General features: G+C 41.5%; 1 protein-coding gene across 2 annotated transcripts in view; it reads right to left on the reverse strand.

Moving 5' to 3' along the window:
* ATP2A2 (ATPase sarcoplasmic/endoplasmic reticulum Ca2+ transporting 2) overlaps positions 1-17,295 on the reverse strand; it is a 63,037-nt gene extending 45,742 nt beyond the window's left edge. The window contains exons 1-5 of one of the 2 annotated variants that reach the window (XR_009005045.1): positions 16,586-17,295; positions 15,864-15,881; positions 15,696-15,778; positions 8,156-8,260; positions 3,344-3,482 (exon numbers count right to left, since the gene is read on the reverse strand). Coding sequence is in view for 1 of the 2 variants with exons in the window: in XM_057526632.1 (XP_057382615.1) it covers positions 3,344-3,482; positions 8,156-8,260; positions 15,696-15,778; positions 15,864-15,881; positions 16,586-16,703 (463 nt within the window). In the remaining variant the exon portion in view is untranslated. The remainder of the gene's footprint in view (positions 1-3,343; positions 3,483-8,155; positions 8,261-15,695; positions 15,779-15,863; positions 15,882-16,585) is intronic. The other variant, XM_057526632.1, reaches the window with a different exon arrangement.
* Positions 17,296-19,115: the final 1,820 nt, after the last annotated feature.

Raw genomic sequence — 19,115 nt, forward strand, 5'->3', positions numbered from 1 at the left:
ATGCCGCAGAGCAACTAAGCCCGTGCACCACAACTACTGAGCCTGTGCTCTAGAGCTCGCAAGCCACAACTACTGAAGCCCGCGTGCCTAGAGCCCGTGCTCTGCAACAAGTAGAAGCCACCGCAATGAGGCCCCGCGCACCACAATGAAGAGTAGCCCCCACTCGCCACAACTAGGAAAATCCTGTGCACAGCAATGAAGACCCAATGCAGCCAAAAATAAATAAAACGAAAGAAATAATTTTTTTAAAAAATTAAGACATGCTTAAAAAAACAAACCAAAAAAACACTATATAGGGACTGCCCTGGTGGCGCAGTAGTTAAGAATCCGCCTGCCAATGCAGGGGACACGGGTTCGAGCCCTGGTCCGAGAAGATCCCACGAGCCACAGAGCAACTAAGCCTGTGCGCCACAACTACTGAGCCTGCACTCTCGAGCCCGCGCACCTAGAGCCTGTGCTCCGCCAACAAGAAGCCCGCGCACTGCAATGAAGAGTAGCCCCCGCTAGCCACAACTAGAGAAAGCCTGGGCGTAGCAACAAAGACCCAACGCAGCCAAAAAAAAAAAAGAGGCCCGTATGGCTAGAGTATAGGGAGTTGCATAAGATCAAATCACAGAAGCAAGCAGGAGCTATACAATGCAAGGTCATTTAGGGTCAAAGAAAAAAATTTATATTTCTGGTGCAAGAGAGAAGCCACTGAAGTGTTTTAGCAAGTGAATAAACATGACCTTTAGGAAACCCTGGCTTCTGTGTGGAAAGAAAACAGTAAAGGAAGGCAGAGCCTCGTTAGGACACAATGACAATGTCAGTGTGAGGTGATGGTGGGACTGGTGTGGTGACTGAGGAAAAAGTAGTCAACAAATTTGGGTGTGTTTTGGAGACAGAATCAACTGGTCTTAGAGACAGAATAAGAGAGGAAAGAATCAAGATGATTCCCAAGTTTCTCTCAGTTAACTAGGTGGTAAGAGTGACTTACTGAGATAAGAAAGACTGGAGAGAACCAGAATTCAGAGAAAAAGAGAAACCAAAACCACCCCCATTGAAGAGAAGCTGGTCTTAGTTTATTCCTTCAAAAGGGAAGATGGTGCTTTGAGGATCAAGGTTACAGTTTCCTCTGACGCTGTAAACCACTGCCATCTACTGATGCAAACCAAGGATAAACACTTTGGGGGTGATTTCTCTAAGTTTTCAGATAGATTGAATATACTGAAATAGCTTAACTAGCACAAAAAACTCTTACAATATCTTAATTTGACAGGCTGAAAGTATATTACCAGACTAAGCTGGAGAACTGGAAAACATACAAAGTCAAAAATGAATCTTGTGCAATATTTAGGTGATCTGCAAGTGCACTGACCACATATATATTTGTGGAAAGACAAACTATCTTCCTCTAATGTTTCCTTCCTCAGTTACTAGCACCATCACCACCCGGGCACCTGAACTAGATATCCTGCCAGTATCTTTGATTCCACACCCTACTTCACATCCACCCCAATATCTATTAAGTTATCAAAACCTGTTGCTTGGCACCTAAACCTGAGGCTCACTTTTCAAACTATACATGGCTGTAATTACTTGCCCAAGGGAGATTCAGAGTTAATACTTTGGGTTGAGACCTGGTAAAAACTTTTAAGGAGGGTCCCCAGATAATTCTGATGTGCACCCTTGCTTTAAAACTCCTACTTATAAACTCAAAATCTTCCCCTCATTATTCTTAATGCGACAGCCTTTGTTATTGTTTGCTCTCATTAGCTCTTACCTATCTCCAGCCTTCCCATTCTGACCTACTTCCTACATCACCACCACAATTCCCTCTGTAAGTCATATTTTTGCTGTAAAATCCATGGTGACAAATGTTTAAATCTAAATAAAGTCTACAGATTAAAAAACTGATATAATACTGTTATCTTTCAGTAGTTAATTGGAATCATATTAAAAGAATGCTCTCAATTTTATAAAATAAACACTCAAGTATTTAGGAGTAAAGACGCATCATTTCTGCAACTTACTCTCAAATAGTTCAGACAAAAATGTGTGAATGTACAGACACAGACTGAAAGAGGATAATGCACATGTGACAACAAACATTTGGAAAATCTGGGTAAAAGCTAAATGGGAACTCTTACTAGTCTTGCAACTTTTAAGTCTGAAATTATGTCAAAATTAAGTTTAAAAAATCCACTGGCCAAAACACTGCATTCTGAGTTGTACTTTTGTTAACACTATTAAGCAAGCCGTTAGGTCATTTATACAAACTTTGCTGTCCTAAGTAATCAACATGTGGGTACACAGGCAACACTATTCTTTTTCTGGAAGACCTATGACAAGGTAATTTACTTTTGTTTTTCTTCTGTTTGTTTTTTTCGGCTGAGCCAGGCAGCATGCGGGATCTAGTTTCCCTGACCAGGGATCGAACCCGGGCCCCCTGTATTGGGAGGGCAGAGTCTTAACCACTGGACCGCCAGGGAAGTCCCAGTAATTTACTTCTAAAGGCCGAAACTGCAGAGCACAGGCCAAGAGACTCAGCACTGAATTCTCATTACAATGAGTAAGACAAAGCACACCTTCCCCACAAGTCAGTGTAAAGGTATTACTATGAGACAATTCACAAAAAGAAAACAAGTATTCTGAGCTCAGGAGGGTGTGAAAAACCACAATGATTTGAATAACCCAATGTAATGATTCCCCAGCAAAAAGATTACACAGTTCTGATTGGCTCCAGGGGCATTCTGGGTTGCCTGAAAACATGGCATTGACCTATAGCAAGGAGGACCTTTTTGAGATCTGTGTAGAGCTCTGGCATTGCAGTGGATTCACTAACTCTTTAAAGCCCAAACCTAGATCCCTGGCTAAGATCCCTGGCTCAGTGTTATGTCCAAGTATTTTTAAGTAGAGCTTTTAAAGTCATGAGATTATCCTTAGCCATCAACTAGGTTTGACGGTTGCAAGTTTGACCTATTTGTGCCAAGAACCAAAACAGGAAAAACTATGTAGCCATTAACTAGTATTCTATAAACTGCTCACTACAACTAACTGTCAAATCAAGATTAAGTTCATTATCTCTTCAGCACTAATGTTCCACAATGTACTAAAAGTAATAAGCACAATAATTCAAAACACCTTGTTTAAAAAAAAAAAAAGAACACTTATCAACATGAAGGGAAGTGCCAAAACACTTTGAAAATTTTACAGAAAACCTGATTCGTTTGGATAGCACTAAAAATCTGTTAACGTAATTGATACACATGAGCCTAACTTTTAAAACTCTTAAGTATGAGCCTTCAGAAAAGGACTGTATTCAGATATACAACCTAAAATAAAAATGACAAACTCAACTCACCAGCAATTTCTACAATATCACCAGGAACTATGTCTTTAGCTTTAATCCGCTGTACACTCTTCCTGTCTTGTCGATACACTTTGCCCATTTCAGGCTCATACTCCTTAAGGGCTTCGATTGCATTTTCAGCATTTCTTTCCTGTAAAAAAGAAAACAAAAGATAACAGTAGTAAATATAGCCTGCCACTGCCAAGGGTTTCTAGCCCTAGGAATCAAATTTTAAGAGTTGTAAACTAAACTTAAAAAGAAAAAACACAGGAGATGCACATTAATGACATTTGTAATAAATGATTCACATCTTAAGGTAAGAAACACTAGGCCCTTATGATTTTGTACTAAAAATGAAAAAATAAGCACCCGAAGAAGGGTAAGGAGATAAAAATCAATGGAAAGAAGCAGTTATTAGAACCTGCTGTCCCTATGCACACTGTGCAACATGGCCCTCACCTTCAGCTTCACACACTCACATCATTAAGTCAATCTTGACCCCCATGAAAGGTGATGGTCTGGGGTTGGACCGCCCAGGCTCAACCCAGGCTTTTGCACTCAAAAACTATGTGACTGTGGATAAGTTACATGACACACAGCTTTATGGCCTACAAAACCAGGACACTAACAGTACCCACCCTCAAGGGTTGTGAGGATTTACAAGCTATGCGTAAAATGCTTAGATTGTTTTGGCACACAGTAAATGCTTTGAGTGATGAATTAAGAAAATCCAGTTACGTCTCAAATTCTAAATCTCTCACCAGTACTGAAGACCAATAAGTGGCCGGAAGCACTGCCAGTCACATACCACATTTACCATAATATTATATACGAACATGTCAAGACTTAGTTACACACAATTTTTATTTCCTAATTTCAAGATGAAAGATGCAGAATTAAAATGAGCCATGTTGAAAAAAAAAGCTAAGGGAAAGTTCCTTTGGGGGGTGGTGGGGGAGTATGTGTGAAATTTGCCTTTTCTCCTTTTAAAAAATAAGCAATTAGGACTTCCCTGGTGGCGCAGTGGTTAAGAATCCGCTTGCCAATGCAGGGGACACAGATTTGAGCCCTGGTCCGGAAAGATCCCACATGCCGCGGAGCAACTAAGCCCGTGTGCCACAACTACTGAGTCTGCACTCTAGAGCCTGCAAGCCACAACTACTGAGCCCGTGTGCCACAACTACTGAAGCCCTCACGCCTAGAGCCCGTGCTCTGCAACAAGAGGAGCCACCACAACGAGAACCCACACTCCACAATGAAGAGTGGCCCCTGCTCACTGCAACTAGAGAAAGTCCGCATGCAGCAACGAAGACCCAACGCAGCCAAAAATAAATATAAAATAAAATAAATTAATTTTAAAAAAAAACAGGAAATAAGCAATTAGAAGGAGCAAATCTACAAAGCACATGCCCAGTTGAGGTTACTCAGTGGACAAAGGAAACAATTCTTTCATTTCTCTCACATCTTTGCCCTCCAATCTAAACCTCTTCAATTTAACCTTCATTTGGATAAAATTTATGCTCGATACCATGCAATCTCATTTTTCACACTGTGGTAAAAATTAAGTCCTCAAACCTGCTTAAAGAGAATTTAGATGACACAAAACTGAAAGCTAATGGCATGTGTCTAACTTTTTATGTATGCATTCCTGAGAAAGTACAGGAAACCTTAAATTTGGAAAGTTCATGATAAAAATAATTTAAATCCCAATCAGATCTGCTTAAAGAATGAGTCTATCTGTATCACCTTATAATTAACAGAAATACCAGCATATCTAACTCTAATTAATGTCACTGCTAAAAGGTCCTTCAGGTTAAGTTCAAACGTTACTGATATTGTAGAAAGAATAAATTCTGAGCATTGCTGCTATTCAATTATTCAAATTTGAAACTACTTTTTCCTCAGGATTTTTCCCCCTAGAATTTATGAATTGTGGCAGTTTTATTTTTTTCTCCTTCCTCGAGGTCATGTCAGGTAGAGTTTAATTGGACTGACCAAAGTTAAGATGTCCAGGAGCACTGTATTTTGCTTCTATTAAAAATCAGGGAGGGACTTCCCTGGTGGTCCAATGGTTAAGACTTTGCCTTCCAATGCAGGGGGTTCAGGTTCGATCCCTGGTCAGGGAGCTAAGATCCCACATGCCTTGTGGCCAAAAAACCAAAACACAGAACAGAAGCAATATTGTAACAAATTCAATAAAGACTTAAAAAAAATGTTCCACATTAAAAATCAGGGGGACTTCCCTGGTGGCGCAGTGGTTAAGCATCTGCCTGCCAATGCAGGGGACACGGGTTCTAGCCCTGGTCCAGGAAGATCCCACATACCACGGAGCAACTAAGCCCATGTGCCACAACTACTGGGCCTGCACTCTAGAGCCTGCGAGCCACAACTACTGAGCCCACCTGCCTAGAGCCCGTGTTCCGCAACAAGAGAAGCCACCGCACCTCAATGAAGAGTAGCCCCCACTCACCGCAGCTAGAGAAAGCCCGCGTGAAGCAACAAAGACCCAACACAGCCAAACATAAATTTATTAAAAAAAACCAAAAACAAACAAACAACAAAAAACAGGTCAGCTTGGGGAAAAACAAATATACCTAACTTACTACAAACAAAAACTTAGAAGACCTTCTAAGGTTTCCTTTGTTCTAAAAGTTACAACTCCTACCTCCTCCACTCAAACCTAAATAGGTCTAAATGTCATTCCTCAAACACACTTTGTACCTCTCTTCTCATGCCACCCCCTCTCTGGAATATTCTCCCCAGCTTCCACCCACAAAAGTCCCACTTCTTTATAGTTCCCCCAATTGCTTGTCAGCCTTCCTTGATGACACTGATCAGAAATACATGCCCCACCCCTCCCAAATACTACCTTACACTATAATTATAACTTTCATTACTTCCAGAAAGCAAGAACCCTATAGTATTTATTGCTCATACCCTTCTGTATATTATGTAATAGGATATCCATCAAAAATATTACTCTTTTCTTTAAGCTAAGACATATCTAAAAGTCCTGTGAAAATTGCTATAAAATTTTACTTTGGAGTTCAGATCAGCCTGGCCCTGGATATAAATCCCAGATACTCTATGTATGTACTATCTGTATGGCCTTTGATAAGTCAATCACTCTGAACTTCTGTCACATCTGTCCAATGGGAATATCATCTGCCTTACAAAATCACTCTGAGCATGAAAAGGGAATATATATGAGGTATCTATTATGTAACTGACATTAATTAATTTTAAAATGCATATTACTAACTTGAGAAGGACAATCTAATGCTGTATGTTTCTTTTGCCTAAATTATTCACAAAAAGATCATTTCTATTTAAATAAAAGCAATTTTTAAAAAATCAAAATAAGAGGAATGTAGCACAATTAAAAATTTCTTCTAAGTAGGCTTCCTTCTATATGAGCTCACCACATAAAGGCCTTCATGTTTATTAATAAGATCAGAAGTTTACGATTCCAACAGGACTAAGTATGTTTATAAGATGCTTCCACTTTACGAATGACAGATGCACTCTATTTTAGTCCTGAAAGAGGTGACTATATCTATCAAAAATCTAAAAGATCAATACTTAAAAGATGAATGAGAGGGACTTCCCTGGTGGCACAGTGATTAAGAATCTGCCTGCCAATGCAGGGGACATGGGTTCGATCCCTGGTCCGGGAAGATCCCACATGCCATGGAGTAACTAAGCCCGTGTGCCACAACTACTGAGCCTGCACTCTAGAGCCCGCGAGCCACAACTACTGAAGCCTGCGCTCCGCAACAAGAGAAGCCACCGCACTGCAACGAAGAGTAGCCCCCGCTCACCGCAACTAGAGAAAGCCTGTACACAGCAAAGAAGACCCAAGGCAGCCAAAAATAAAAAGATGAATGTGAAATATTAGTCTGGGTTTGTTAAAATATATCAAAAACAAAAACCTAACAGATCCACAGTCTTAAAAAAGTTAAATTCTCAAACTAGCTATCTGCAGAAGACCAATCACGCAAATATGGGGCAGACGTGTGATCCCATTATGTTTCTGTAGTAAAATTAGCTTCCATTCTGTGAATAAGAAAGGCCTGGGTACTGGGCAGTTAAGGGAAAATAGCCAGGAATATGCTCTGAAGGTAAAATTATTTAGGATTTAAACAGTTTTTATAGCTAAATACACACACACACCCCCTCCCCGCCAAGGAGAATAAAAGTTTTTCATAGGAAGCAACTAGAAAATATAAAGAGAATACTGGGGCTTCCCTGGTGGCGCAGTGGTTGAGAATCTGCCTGCTAATGCAGGGGACACGGGTTCGAGCCCTGGTCTGGGAAGATCCCACATGCCACGGAGCAGCTGGGCCCGTGAGCCACAACTACTGAGCCTGCGCGTCTGGAGCCTGTGCCCGGCAACGGGAGGGGCCGCGATAGTGAAAGGCCCGCGCACCGCGATGAAGAGCGGTCCCCGCACCGCAATGAAGAGTGGCCCCCACTTGCCGCAACTAGAGAAAGCCCTCGCACGAACTGAAGACCCAACACAGCCAAAAATAAATAAATAAATAAATAAAGTAGCTATAAAATTAAAAAAAAAAAAAAAGAGAGAGAATACTGGTTGTCAAATTTTCTGGTTTTCCTTAAGTAGCTTCTTTATCCACTGTTCTTAATTCCATGCTACCATGAAGGATGAGCAATTTTAACAGCAAAGTATATATGCATGAGGTCTAAAATTTTGCCATTAAATAAACAGATAAAAAACACACGTAGTTCCACAGATTGTTTTAACACAGTTTAAATCACTTACGTAAATTACCAAAATTTCGCACTGCAGGAATTTTTGCTTACCTGCCATACACCCACAATTGCATTGGCTACTAATATAAGTAAAATCACAAAGGGTTCTACAAAAGCTGTAATTGTTTCTTCACCTTCTTCAAACCAAGCCAAAACCTAAAAGAGAAATGGCATGCATTAGAACTGCAATGTGTTCTTACAACAAAAGCGGCTGGCATTAAAGGAATTATTATGATACATAAAATCTCTTTTCTTACCATCCTTAGAAACAAAAGGTAGCAAAATGTAATGACATAAACAACAAGCTTATATCTTGTTCCCAATAATTCTTAAGACTCAAAACTATAAACTTCTTAATAATACCCTTAAGAACTAATTTATTTTTTCATGTAATAATTGGTTCAAAATCCAAAACAAATACTTTTGGGGAACTAAATCCCATTCATTTTCTGTGTATATTTTTCAAAAGAAATAAAACAAATTCCTGATTTTGTTAAAGCAAAAGGCAATCATTAAACTTTGTTAATTTGGTTAATAGTCACATCAAATAATACCTATGTGGCACAAATTCATAGTAAAAACAACTTAATCATTGACTCAAAATTAGAGTATATAATCTGCTAATGTCCCACGTTATTTTCAGTGGTGTTGCTGAAGGCCATTACTGCAAGGTTGTTCTGCGATCAGGAATGTATTTTGAAGGTTATCCTCCATATGATATCTAGTATAGGAACACAGCACTTCAGAGATGACATAAATCCAAAAATGTTATACCTGGGCACAGAACACTGTCCCAAGAAAAATGAGCAGAGAATTAACTTCTAGCTCACACAAGCCACACTGTACTTTCTAACTGAGCAACCCTATGAAGAAAGAATCCAACACAATGAATCTTAAAATAATAAACAACATAGTAAAAGAGGCATCTAAATGGTTAAAAATTTAACAACCAATTTTTGTAGAAAACTGCCAATCCAAAAAGGATGTTAAAGGTATCTCATGATACAGTCTGGGAGGTAAGATTTGCCTTTGCCTTTTAACACTGCTTAAAATGTTTGTATATTCCACAATGAAATCTTTTCTTTAAAAGATCTATTCAGTAAACAATGAAAGCACTGTTTCTGATACTTTTTAATATTGTCAGATATGATGTATGGCAATAATGAAGCCATCTGGCGACTACATTTGTACCTAGTGGAATACTATAAAGTGAGCTTTGACACAAACAGCAAACAACCAGAAAGATGATTAAGGCAAGACCCAACATGAATTTTGCAAGTAAAAGAGGGTAACGATGAATTAACAACAAATATCAATTTGTTAAGCAGCTATGCTCACCACTATACCACCAACAAAAGAAATATCAATTTGAGCAGGAAAAAAACCAGGAGACCCAAGGCCAGGTCCTGAAAGACGCCAATCACCACTGACAGCTAATGAACCAGGGCAAGCAGAACACCAGAATGATTATAAATTGTTGCTGCAAGCTTTCAGCTGGGCATTCCTGGTGTTAAGGCCAGGCCTAATGGCAGGATGAAAACTTCTCTAGGAAGTTATAAATTTTGATAGATGCAAGATCACAGCTGCTTTGATACTAGTCTTTCAAACATTTGCCAAGGAGAGCATATCAGAAATAAGAAACTTAATTAGCTCTTGGGGGAGAAAAATTGCTCAACTTGAAGAGTAACGAGGACCTTTAGAAAAGGTCAGTGAGGCATTAGCAACTGTAAGATAAGCTTCACACCTTGTTAAAGCGGGTATGAATTTCCCTCTTGGCAGCTAGGCCTGAGGAACAAACTTAAAGCAATATCCCACATAAGCTGGAACAAAGGAAAAGACTAAAGCAAGCAAGCAGTGACAGGACTATCAAAGCAAACCTCTACTTTTCAAGAAATGTGTGGTTCCTTTGCACAAGTGGTATTTATCAATAATGCAATAATCCTCATCTGTATTATGTAGTAGCCTTTTCTTCCACTATGTGACTTTAAATGTTTATGTGTAAGAAACACAGGCATTCATAGTTATTTGAGGGTTCTGTACAATGTATAATTACTGCCTGATGAGAAACTAGTGGGCAAATCTCTTAGTGTGGAAGGACAGCGCTGAACCTATTTAACACTGACAACTACCAATTTTCTAATATTTAAAAAAATATTTTGAAACCCACAAATAACCCAAAGAATTAAGTGCTACAACTCAAAATAAAGATGAACCGTATTTCATTTACTGCTAAGAACCAATCCAGTCAATCATGTTCAAACCACATGGTGCAGTCCTTCATGGTATTGTTCTATTGAAAAGAAAACCTCTCTTGTGTAAATGGGAAGATGAAGCTGACAAATGAAAGATCCCATGAGATGGGGAAGGGGGTAGTGAAGAGGGAAACTGGATGAGTGACAAATTATTATGTCTTATTAGCATTATAGTACAGTCAGTTCATAATTATGGTTTACCAGAAGTTATACAAAATATACAGGGGGCAGAGAGAATGTTTCTAAAAAATCTTTATTGAGAACAGGTTGAATATAAAGGATTATCTGTTTGTATTTCCTTTTGTTGACTATTCTATCCCCAGGGATCTAGAAGAGTCTCTGGTACATAGTTGATGCTCACTATATATTTATTGAATAGATGCATGAGTAAACAAAACAAAATCTCATAAAACGTCTAAGGTACAAGTCCCTACCTGGCAGTCTATGAACTTAAACATTAAGAGAGCAAAAAGGTAACCAACCTCATTAACAATATCAAATGGAAGTGGAAGGAAAAGCTACTGCAGTATAATTTTAGGCATAGTGTTTCTTCTTTCTTTGCTTTGCACTATTAATACAGTAACAGTACTTCTGGGGCTTACAGTATCCAGCTACAGCAAGTTCAAAAGTTTCAAACTTGTCAATCCTATTCAAAGTAAACACTTGCTAGGTTACTTTATTTATTTAATTTTATTTATTTATTTGTTTTACTTTATTTATTTAGTTCCCCAACCAGGGATCAAACCTGGGTCCTGGCAGTGAAAGCACCGAGTCCTAACCACGGGGAATTCACTTGCTAGGTTACTTTAGACAGGGTAGGGTATCTTCTAATTGTTATATGGAAGACTGATCTCTGTATATCACCATAACTTCTGAGAGTACAGCCGAAAGATGCCAGAGAGCAGGGTTTAATGAATTAAGCAAATTTTAATCCAAGGTAAAAAGGCACGTCTGGTATAAACTAGGAGACAGTCATGGTACCATGACTCAGTTATCTACACGTTAGGATAATGTGCAGAGCTCTTAACAAGAACATAAGAAGAAAATGAGAGACCATAAGCACATTCTTAAGGCTGAGGGTCTTAAAACATGTATCAGGTCTGCATTCCTCCTTGTATCCTTCGAAATTTGCAATGCCTTAGGGCACCCAAACATTTGTTCAATGAAGGAAAAAATTTACATCAAGAAATTTAAAAAGAGGAAACAGAAATAAAGTATCACCAATAAGTGTTACAGCAATTTTCTGAGGTGAGAAACAAAAGTTCAGCCATTATAAAAAAATAGTATGAATTATAGACTATAGATTCTCTTCTGAACCACACATTAAAGCTTATGTGAAAACACTCTTCAATATTTTCAGATTTGAAAATACAATCTTCTTTAAAAGAAAACAAAAAACCCCATACACATTCACCTTTCAAACCATATTTTAAAGACAGGCTCTAAATAAATTACTTAAACCAATCAGTAAACTGCCCATTTTGTCCTTCAAAATATTTAAAACACAGGAAAAATTTAAAATCACTACATTATCAAATACTTTTTGAATATATCTTACTGAGAAAACCAAAGTAAACAAATTTCATGTATTTTGAAAATGCTACCAACACAAACTCATCCAAATATTTGTTATATCAAAAGCACTAACCTGGGACTTCCCTAGTGGCGCAGTACTTAAGAATCCGCCTACCAATGCAGGGGACACAGGTTCGAGCCCTGGTCTGGGAAGATCCCACATGCCATGGAGCAGCTAAGCCCGTGCACCACAGCTACTGAGCCTGCGCTCTAGAGCCCACGAGCCACAACTGCTGAGCCTGCGTGCTGCAACTACTGAAGCCCACGCGCCTAGAGCCCGTGCTCCGCAACAAGAGAAGCCACCGCAATGGGAAGCCCGCGCACCACAACGAAGAGTAGCCCCCGCTCGCTGCAACTAGAGAAAGCCTGCGCGCACAGCAACGAAGACCCAACGCAGCCAAAAATAAATAAATAACAAATTAATTAATTAAAGAAAAGAAGCACTAACCTAGGTTCTAAAAGGAATTATGAATCCCTTCAAAGGTTCCAGTAGGAAGAAAAGACAAATTATTCAAATGTAAATCAAAGTTGAGAAGTGCCCTGGTCTAAAAAAGTTTTATTAGCATTTTAGGGTCAATCTAAGTAGCTGAGATAGGGAAATGGGGGTGAAGGGTAGAGAAGCTTATACAAATTGTGTTACCAGAGAGGACTTTATGATTCTGACAGATGAGACAAATATGGTCCTCAAGCTCACCTCTCCTGACTGCCCTATTTGAAAACTGCACTCCTTCCACAGTCTCCCCTATTCCGCCACCACCAACCATGTTATTTTTTTCCACAGCACTATCTCCAATCCAACAGTTTATTATATATTTTACTTTTATCTGTCTCCACTAGAACATCAGCTCCAGGTAAGAGACCGTGTATTTCGTTCCATGCTGTATTCCCAGTGTTTGTGCCATGTACCTAAGGTGCTCAATTCCTAACAAAGCAGGGAAGAGAGAAAAGAACAGGCATTCCAATTAAGCAACCATATGATGTGTTATATGAAGGGCAAAGTTGGTGAACAAGGGGGATGGAAAGAAAAAGTGAAAAGGATAGGAAGGTACTGAACGTCAAGTTAAGGAATTTCTAATGTTACTTCACATACAATGGGAGATATATAGCTCACTTCTTCCAATCCAAGTGACAAGTTAATTAAACTTTATCCCTACAGGTCACAAGTATAAAACATTAATGCTGTTTCCTACTTTCTGCCAACGCAAAATATTAACTCTGGTTAACAGTTTACTACTTAGATATTTGAAATATATCACTAAAGCCTAGTATTTCTTAACTTGAGCAGAACCTGATGATGTATCATATATAGATTATAAAAACTGCCTATTTGCTTCTCCAAAAGAGCATGTATATTTTACCATTTTTCCTTTTAAACGAATAGGAATGAACTGACTACCACAAAAAACTCAGTGGTCTTTTCAAAGGTAAAGAAATGTGGAATGAAAAGGGTCAAGTATAATGTAGCAGTAGTGCTAATCCCACATGAAGAAAATCAACAAGTTTTATATCTGCAATTTCTTGATCAAACAAATCAAAGCAAATTGTTACAGTACTTCCTAAACAATAAATGTTTAAACTTTTCTGTTTAACAACCCATAAAATAAAAATGTAACATAGTTCATTTCCTAAGCAATAACTCCATGTAGTTACCAAAAAGGTAACTCAAATTTCAACTCCAAAATATAGCTCTATAAAGCTACAAAAAGCCAACATCCCACCTTACAACAAAATTAAAGCTTTTATTTAAAAACCCATTTGAGGGAATTCCCTGGCACTCCAGTGGTTAGGATTCGGGGCTTTCACTGCTGCGGCCGGGTTCATTCCCTGATCGGGGAATTACAGATCCTGCAAGCTGTGCAGCACAGCCAAAAAATAAAATAGAATAATAATAATTAAAAAAAAAAACGTGAAAATGCCCAGAAGATTTAAGCTCCTTACTTCAAAGTAAAACTCACATCATTATTTCAAAATATTAATATAAAGTCACTCAAACTGGCCACTCAAGAGATCCTATACAACCCAAATAGTCAATAGCTTGTCTACTGGAAGTAATGCCACCGATGTTACAACACTGCCTTAAATTACACACACAAAATAACTCAATAAAAATTTGTTTTATCTCTTCTTGTATATAGCAGCTGATTAACTTCTAAGAGATCCCCGATGACCTTATTGAAGCCCAGTATTAAAACTACCAAACTTGAGACTATTTTAAAATTATGTAGCCAGCTTAAACATAAACATTATACTACCTCAAACACATTATTTGTTTTGTTCCAGGACAATGTATTGAAACTAATTAATCAAACAGCTCTATTCCTTTATCTGAATTGGAAAGCAGCAGCCACTTACTGAAGGGGAATTTTTTTTAACCAACCAAGAAAAAACAGACACGTGTAAGGTATGGAGTGATTAATTCAGGATGCTTAATGATTTGCTATGACACTCTCTTAATTTTATTCAATGAAAACCGTAGAAAACATTCGTGAGGAATTAATTATTAACGGCTACACATCACTTGGCTAACATGGCATGACATATGAAAGTCTCATGGCAGAATCTGTGTACAGAAACTCCAAAAAAGTTCACCTCTTGCCAATTTTTTCCCTTCACCTAAAGTAAAGAAATGCCCACTGCTTCGTGTATTTAGTTCTCAAAATAGCCCTCTAGGGTAAGGTTGTCAATAAAGACAGAGGTAGATCCCTGAGGCCTGCATGCTTACAAACACACAAAAATGAAACCTTGAAGCTGTGTCAAGTTTGCAAAGCCTGAAACAAGTTTTCGCACTGAGTGAATTTCACTTCCCATCTTGGTTTTTATAAGAATAAAATACTGTACTTTAAGAACAAAAGGCATCTCATGCTGTTAGGATTAGGAACATCTGTGTCCTATTCATGACCATTTTTAGGAAAACTTCGAAATCCAATGCCCAAGAAAAAAAATGCAATAAAAAAGTCAATATTGAACACACAAAAAATGTTAATAATAACCTAGAATTATCCTTTCCAACCCCCATCACCTTTCTTCTGCTGTTCTTTGCATTTCACCAGTTTCTTAGCAACCATACAGAACTCAAGCTGGTAAGCACACAGAGAACATGAAAAAAGTTTTTTTTTTTTTTTTTCTTTTAAGATCTAGAACCAATTGTACTAAACCTTGTTCTCTCAACCTAGGAGCCACTCAAGACAGGGGTCCAATTTAGATAAATATACCACCCTAAAGGTCAGTGACCAAATTTGGTCAACAGTGGTGCCATCACTGCCGTCATCATTCTTGTCACTGTCAGAAACAACTGTCACCTTGCCATTACCAGGAAGGGAGAGCAACTGGAATATTCCTTTTGTAAGTTCTATTTACAGACTACAAAGAGCCCAACATCATCTTAGTATGATCTTACACAACGGAAGAACCCAAAACAGAAAAGGCCTTCCAATAAAGAACTTTTTGATATTAAAAGCTGATAAACCACAAGAATTTATAAGACCCTGCCTGCCGCATTTGGGAACAATTTCTAACTGCACTGCCAATGTCAGACATCCATTTATTTTCTGTACGCGAATGGCTTCAAATGTTTTATTTATAAGTTTAAAATACCTAGGGAATCAAAAAAAAAAAACCACCCCCCAAAACCCCACACAAAACATTAAGAAATAGCTTAAATCTCCAAATATAATGTTCTCACTCAACAGACATTTGTTTCCTGGTTTTTCATCTATGGTATAGTCTCAACTTTTTGGAGATAAAGTAAATTTCTTTATACTTACAAAAGATATACATGCTGCCAACAATAAAATTCTAACTAATAAGTCTTCAAACTGCTCAATCACAAGTTCCAGCAAGGTTTTTCCTGTTAGAAACAAACATATCTGTTGTAAATGTCATCTTAAGATCAGCACACAAAGTGGGGGAAGAAACGTGTTAAGATTACTCACCTTCTTCAGCCGGTAACTCTGTAGAATGTAGAAATTCACCAGGCAACGTGTCAAGAGGGGGGAAAAAAAACATTTTAGCACTCTGCCTTTACAAAAAGAATTACTAAATTATCACTGTCTTTGAAAGACGCACCTAGATATATGAACATTCAACCATATTTAACAGAAACCATACCAAAATGGTACCCCAAGAAAATATGCAGTATTTGTTGTATTGATCTACTCCAAAACGTGAAATCTCATCACCACCTAAGCAAGGCTCCTGAAACAAGGAGTCATTTCAGCTCTGTCATCACTTCTGCCAGATGTGTAACTTTGGGTAGTACAATAACGGTCAGAGTCATTCTCAACTACAACGCCTCATAAACCGGGTAGGGACGAGAAAATGTCTCGCAGGGCTCAACCCAGATGCAGGAGGCTCATCCCTGCCTCCGCCGGGGCCAGCTGCTGCTCGTGAGAAGCCGCGGAGCTAGCTGCGTGCGGGGAAGGTCAAGGGCTGGAGCCACGAGGAAGTCGAGAGGAGGCGCAGACCCGACCCCGGCGCCCCCAGCCTGCAACCCCTCTCCCGCGGGGCCGGCGCGCGGGCTCAACCCGCCGCCTGCAGCACTAGGCAGGCGCGGAGCCGAGACCCACGAGGTGGAGCTCGGTCAGCCATCTTTCCTGGCTCTCGGGCCCGCGCCTAGCCGCGCGGCGCCGCTGCAGCCCCGGCCCCGGGCACCTACCGTTGGAGCCCCATCTCTCCTTGAGCTTCTTGACCTGCTCCAGGCTCAGCCCTGTGCTTTCGTTGACGCAGAAGTGGCCCAGCACTTCCTCTACCGTCTTTGTGTGCGCGTTCTCCATGGCTGCGGGGGCCAGGCCGGCCTCGCCTCCAGTCCCCGCGGCCTCCTCGCCTCCGCCTCGCACTCGGGCCGCGGGCTCGTGCCACCCCGGGCGCCCAGGCGCGGACTGGCCTCTCCCCCCTCCTTCTCCTACTCCGGCCGCTTCCGCCTCGCCGGGCGCTGAATCACCCCGCGCCCCCTCCCCCAGCAACCGCCCCTCTCGCAGCCCGGCCCTCGCCGGCGCCCGCCCCGGGCACAGCTGGACGGTGGGGGGGCCTCCCGACCCTCCCTCCCCTCGTCAGAAGGGAGGGCCTCCTTCACCCTCAACCGCCCGCCGGGAGTGCAGGCCGCGGCCCCCAGGCCCCCTCCCCGTTCTCCTGAGGTGATTCTCGGCCCCGCCCGGGCCGGAGGAGGGGGCGCTCGGCCGACCCCTGAGAGCGGAACGGAGCAACGGAGGAGAGCCGGCGGGGTGATGCGCGGCGCGCTCGCCCTCTCCCCTCAGCTCTGCACCCCCGACAGCAGTGGAAGAAACCGCAGCGGAGGGGAAGGAGGTGGCGTCGGGGACGGTTCCGCGGCGGCTGCTCTAATAGCATTTATCCGCCGCTGCCTCCCCTCTCGCCGCCGCCGCGGCATGTGGACGCCGCTCATTGGCCGAGAGGGCCCAGCGCGGCGCGGGAGGCGCGGCCCCGCCCCCTCCCTCAGCCTCCCTCCCTCCCGCGCGACTTGCGCCCACGCGGCCGCGCAAGCCCCGCCTTCTCCCGCGCACCGCCCCCAGGAACCCGGATCGAAGTCGGCGTGCCTGCGCCCCGCGCGCTCTGACCGGCTGTTAGGCGGAGAGTCCTTGGCCTATCTTTGGCTAATGCGGGTCTCGATTCCCGCCCGGCTCAACCACCTGCAGACGTAGAACCCAGGGAGGTGGAGGGCTCACGTGGGCTCCCTGCACTCGCTGCCCCAAGGGAACTGCCTACCCTTCAGAGTCGGCCTCGGGTTGGGGTGGGTGATTGGGAAGGCGAGGCTGAGGAACCTTACGAACTCGGTCGGCGCAGAGCTTCACCGAAGCGCGCTGGGGTTGGTGTTCTTGGCTCGCCCCCTTGCCCTCCACCCCCCAGGGCCGCACTCTGCAACCCAATCTGTGTACTTCAGAGCCCCTCTTAGGAACCGAGGGGAGGAATTCCGCAGTTCACTTCCCACACGGCCAAAATCCCTCATCTGTCGCTTCAGGAACACCGCATCCCACACCCCGCGCCGAGAGCTCCACCGCATGCAAATACCAGCCCTTCCCCAGCAGCTTCTGGTGCTCTGACTGAGGGAACCCCACTCTGGGGAGAGGAAGAAGGAGGTTTTATATTGTTTTTAATATCCCACACAGCCTTTGATACATGTCTGCATGGAAGTCACAGATTACGCTACTGTAACTGCTAAATAAGCGAGAGTTGTGCTAGAAGGTGCCTCGCTTGGGCATTGATTAAGGCTATTTTCTAGACTGCCCCTTTCCCCAATAGGGGAAAAAAGGACTTTAATCCAAAAATCTATTCTTTTTTTTAAAGATTTATTTTTTTTTATTGATTAATTGATTGATTGATTGATTGCTATGTTGGGTCTTCGTTTCTGTGCTAGGGCTTTCTCTAGTTGTGGCAAGTGGGGGCCACTCTTCATCACGGTGCGCGGGCCTCTCACCATCGCGGCCCCTCTTGTTGCGGAGCGCAGGCTCCAGACACGCAGGCTCAGTAATTGTGGCTCACGGGCCCAGCCGCTCTGCGGCACGTGGGATCTTCCCAGACCACGGCTCGAACCCGTGTCCCCTGCATTAGCAGGCAGATTCTCAACCACTGCGCCACCAGGGAAGCCCCCAAAAATCTATTCTTAAACCACAGATAATTTGCTCTTGAGGTCTGTAGAAAACCTACCTCAACAAGGACCTACTGTATAGCACAGGGAACTCTTCTCAATATTCTGTAATAACCTAAATGGGAAAAGAATCTGAGAAAGAACATATATATATATATATATATATAACTAAATCACGTAGCTGTACACCTGAAACTAACACAGCATTGTAAATCAACTATACTCTAATATAAAATAAAAAGTAAATTTAAAAAAAAGAAAACCTATGTAACAGCAAGATAAAGGGAATTTTGCCAATATAAAAAAATTAGACAACAGAGAAAGGGACCTTCTCATTGAATTCTTGAGCAAAAGGTGAACACATTTGCATCACAAAGGGCAGTTTTCTTAAGGGACTATGTTGCAGAATGAAGCATTTAGTCCACTTTTGTGTTTGGCTATGGTGTACCATCCACAGGAGCCAAGGCAGAACAAAAATCACCTCAGTTGTCCCAGATGGCTCAGCTTCAGGACTTAAAGTCCTTTAACAGATGCAAATCACAGTGCATTACCTAGCTGAAAAAATCAGGCACGTCATTTTATTTGT

The sequence above is a fragment of the Balaenoptera acutorostrata genome, chromosome 13 (assembly GCF_949987535.1).
Source record: "Balaenoptera acutorostrata chromosome 13, mBalAcu1.1, whole genome shotgun sequence".
NCBI classification, from domain to species: Eukaryota; Metazoa; Chordata; class Mammalia; order Artiodactyla; family Balaenopteridae; genus Balaenoptera; species Balaenoptera acutorostrata.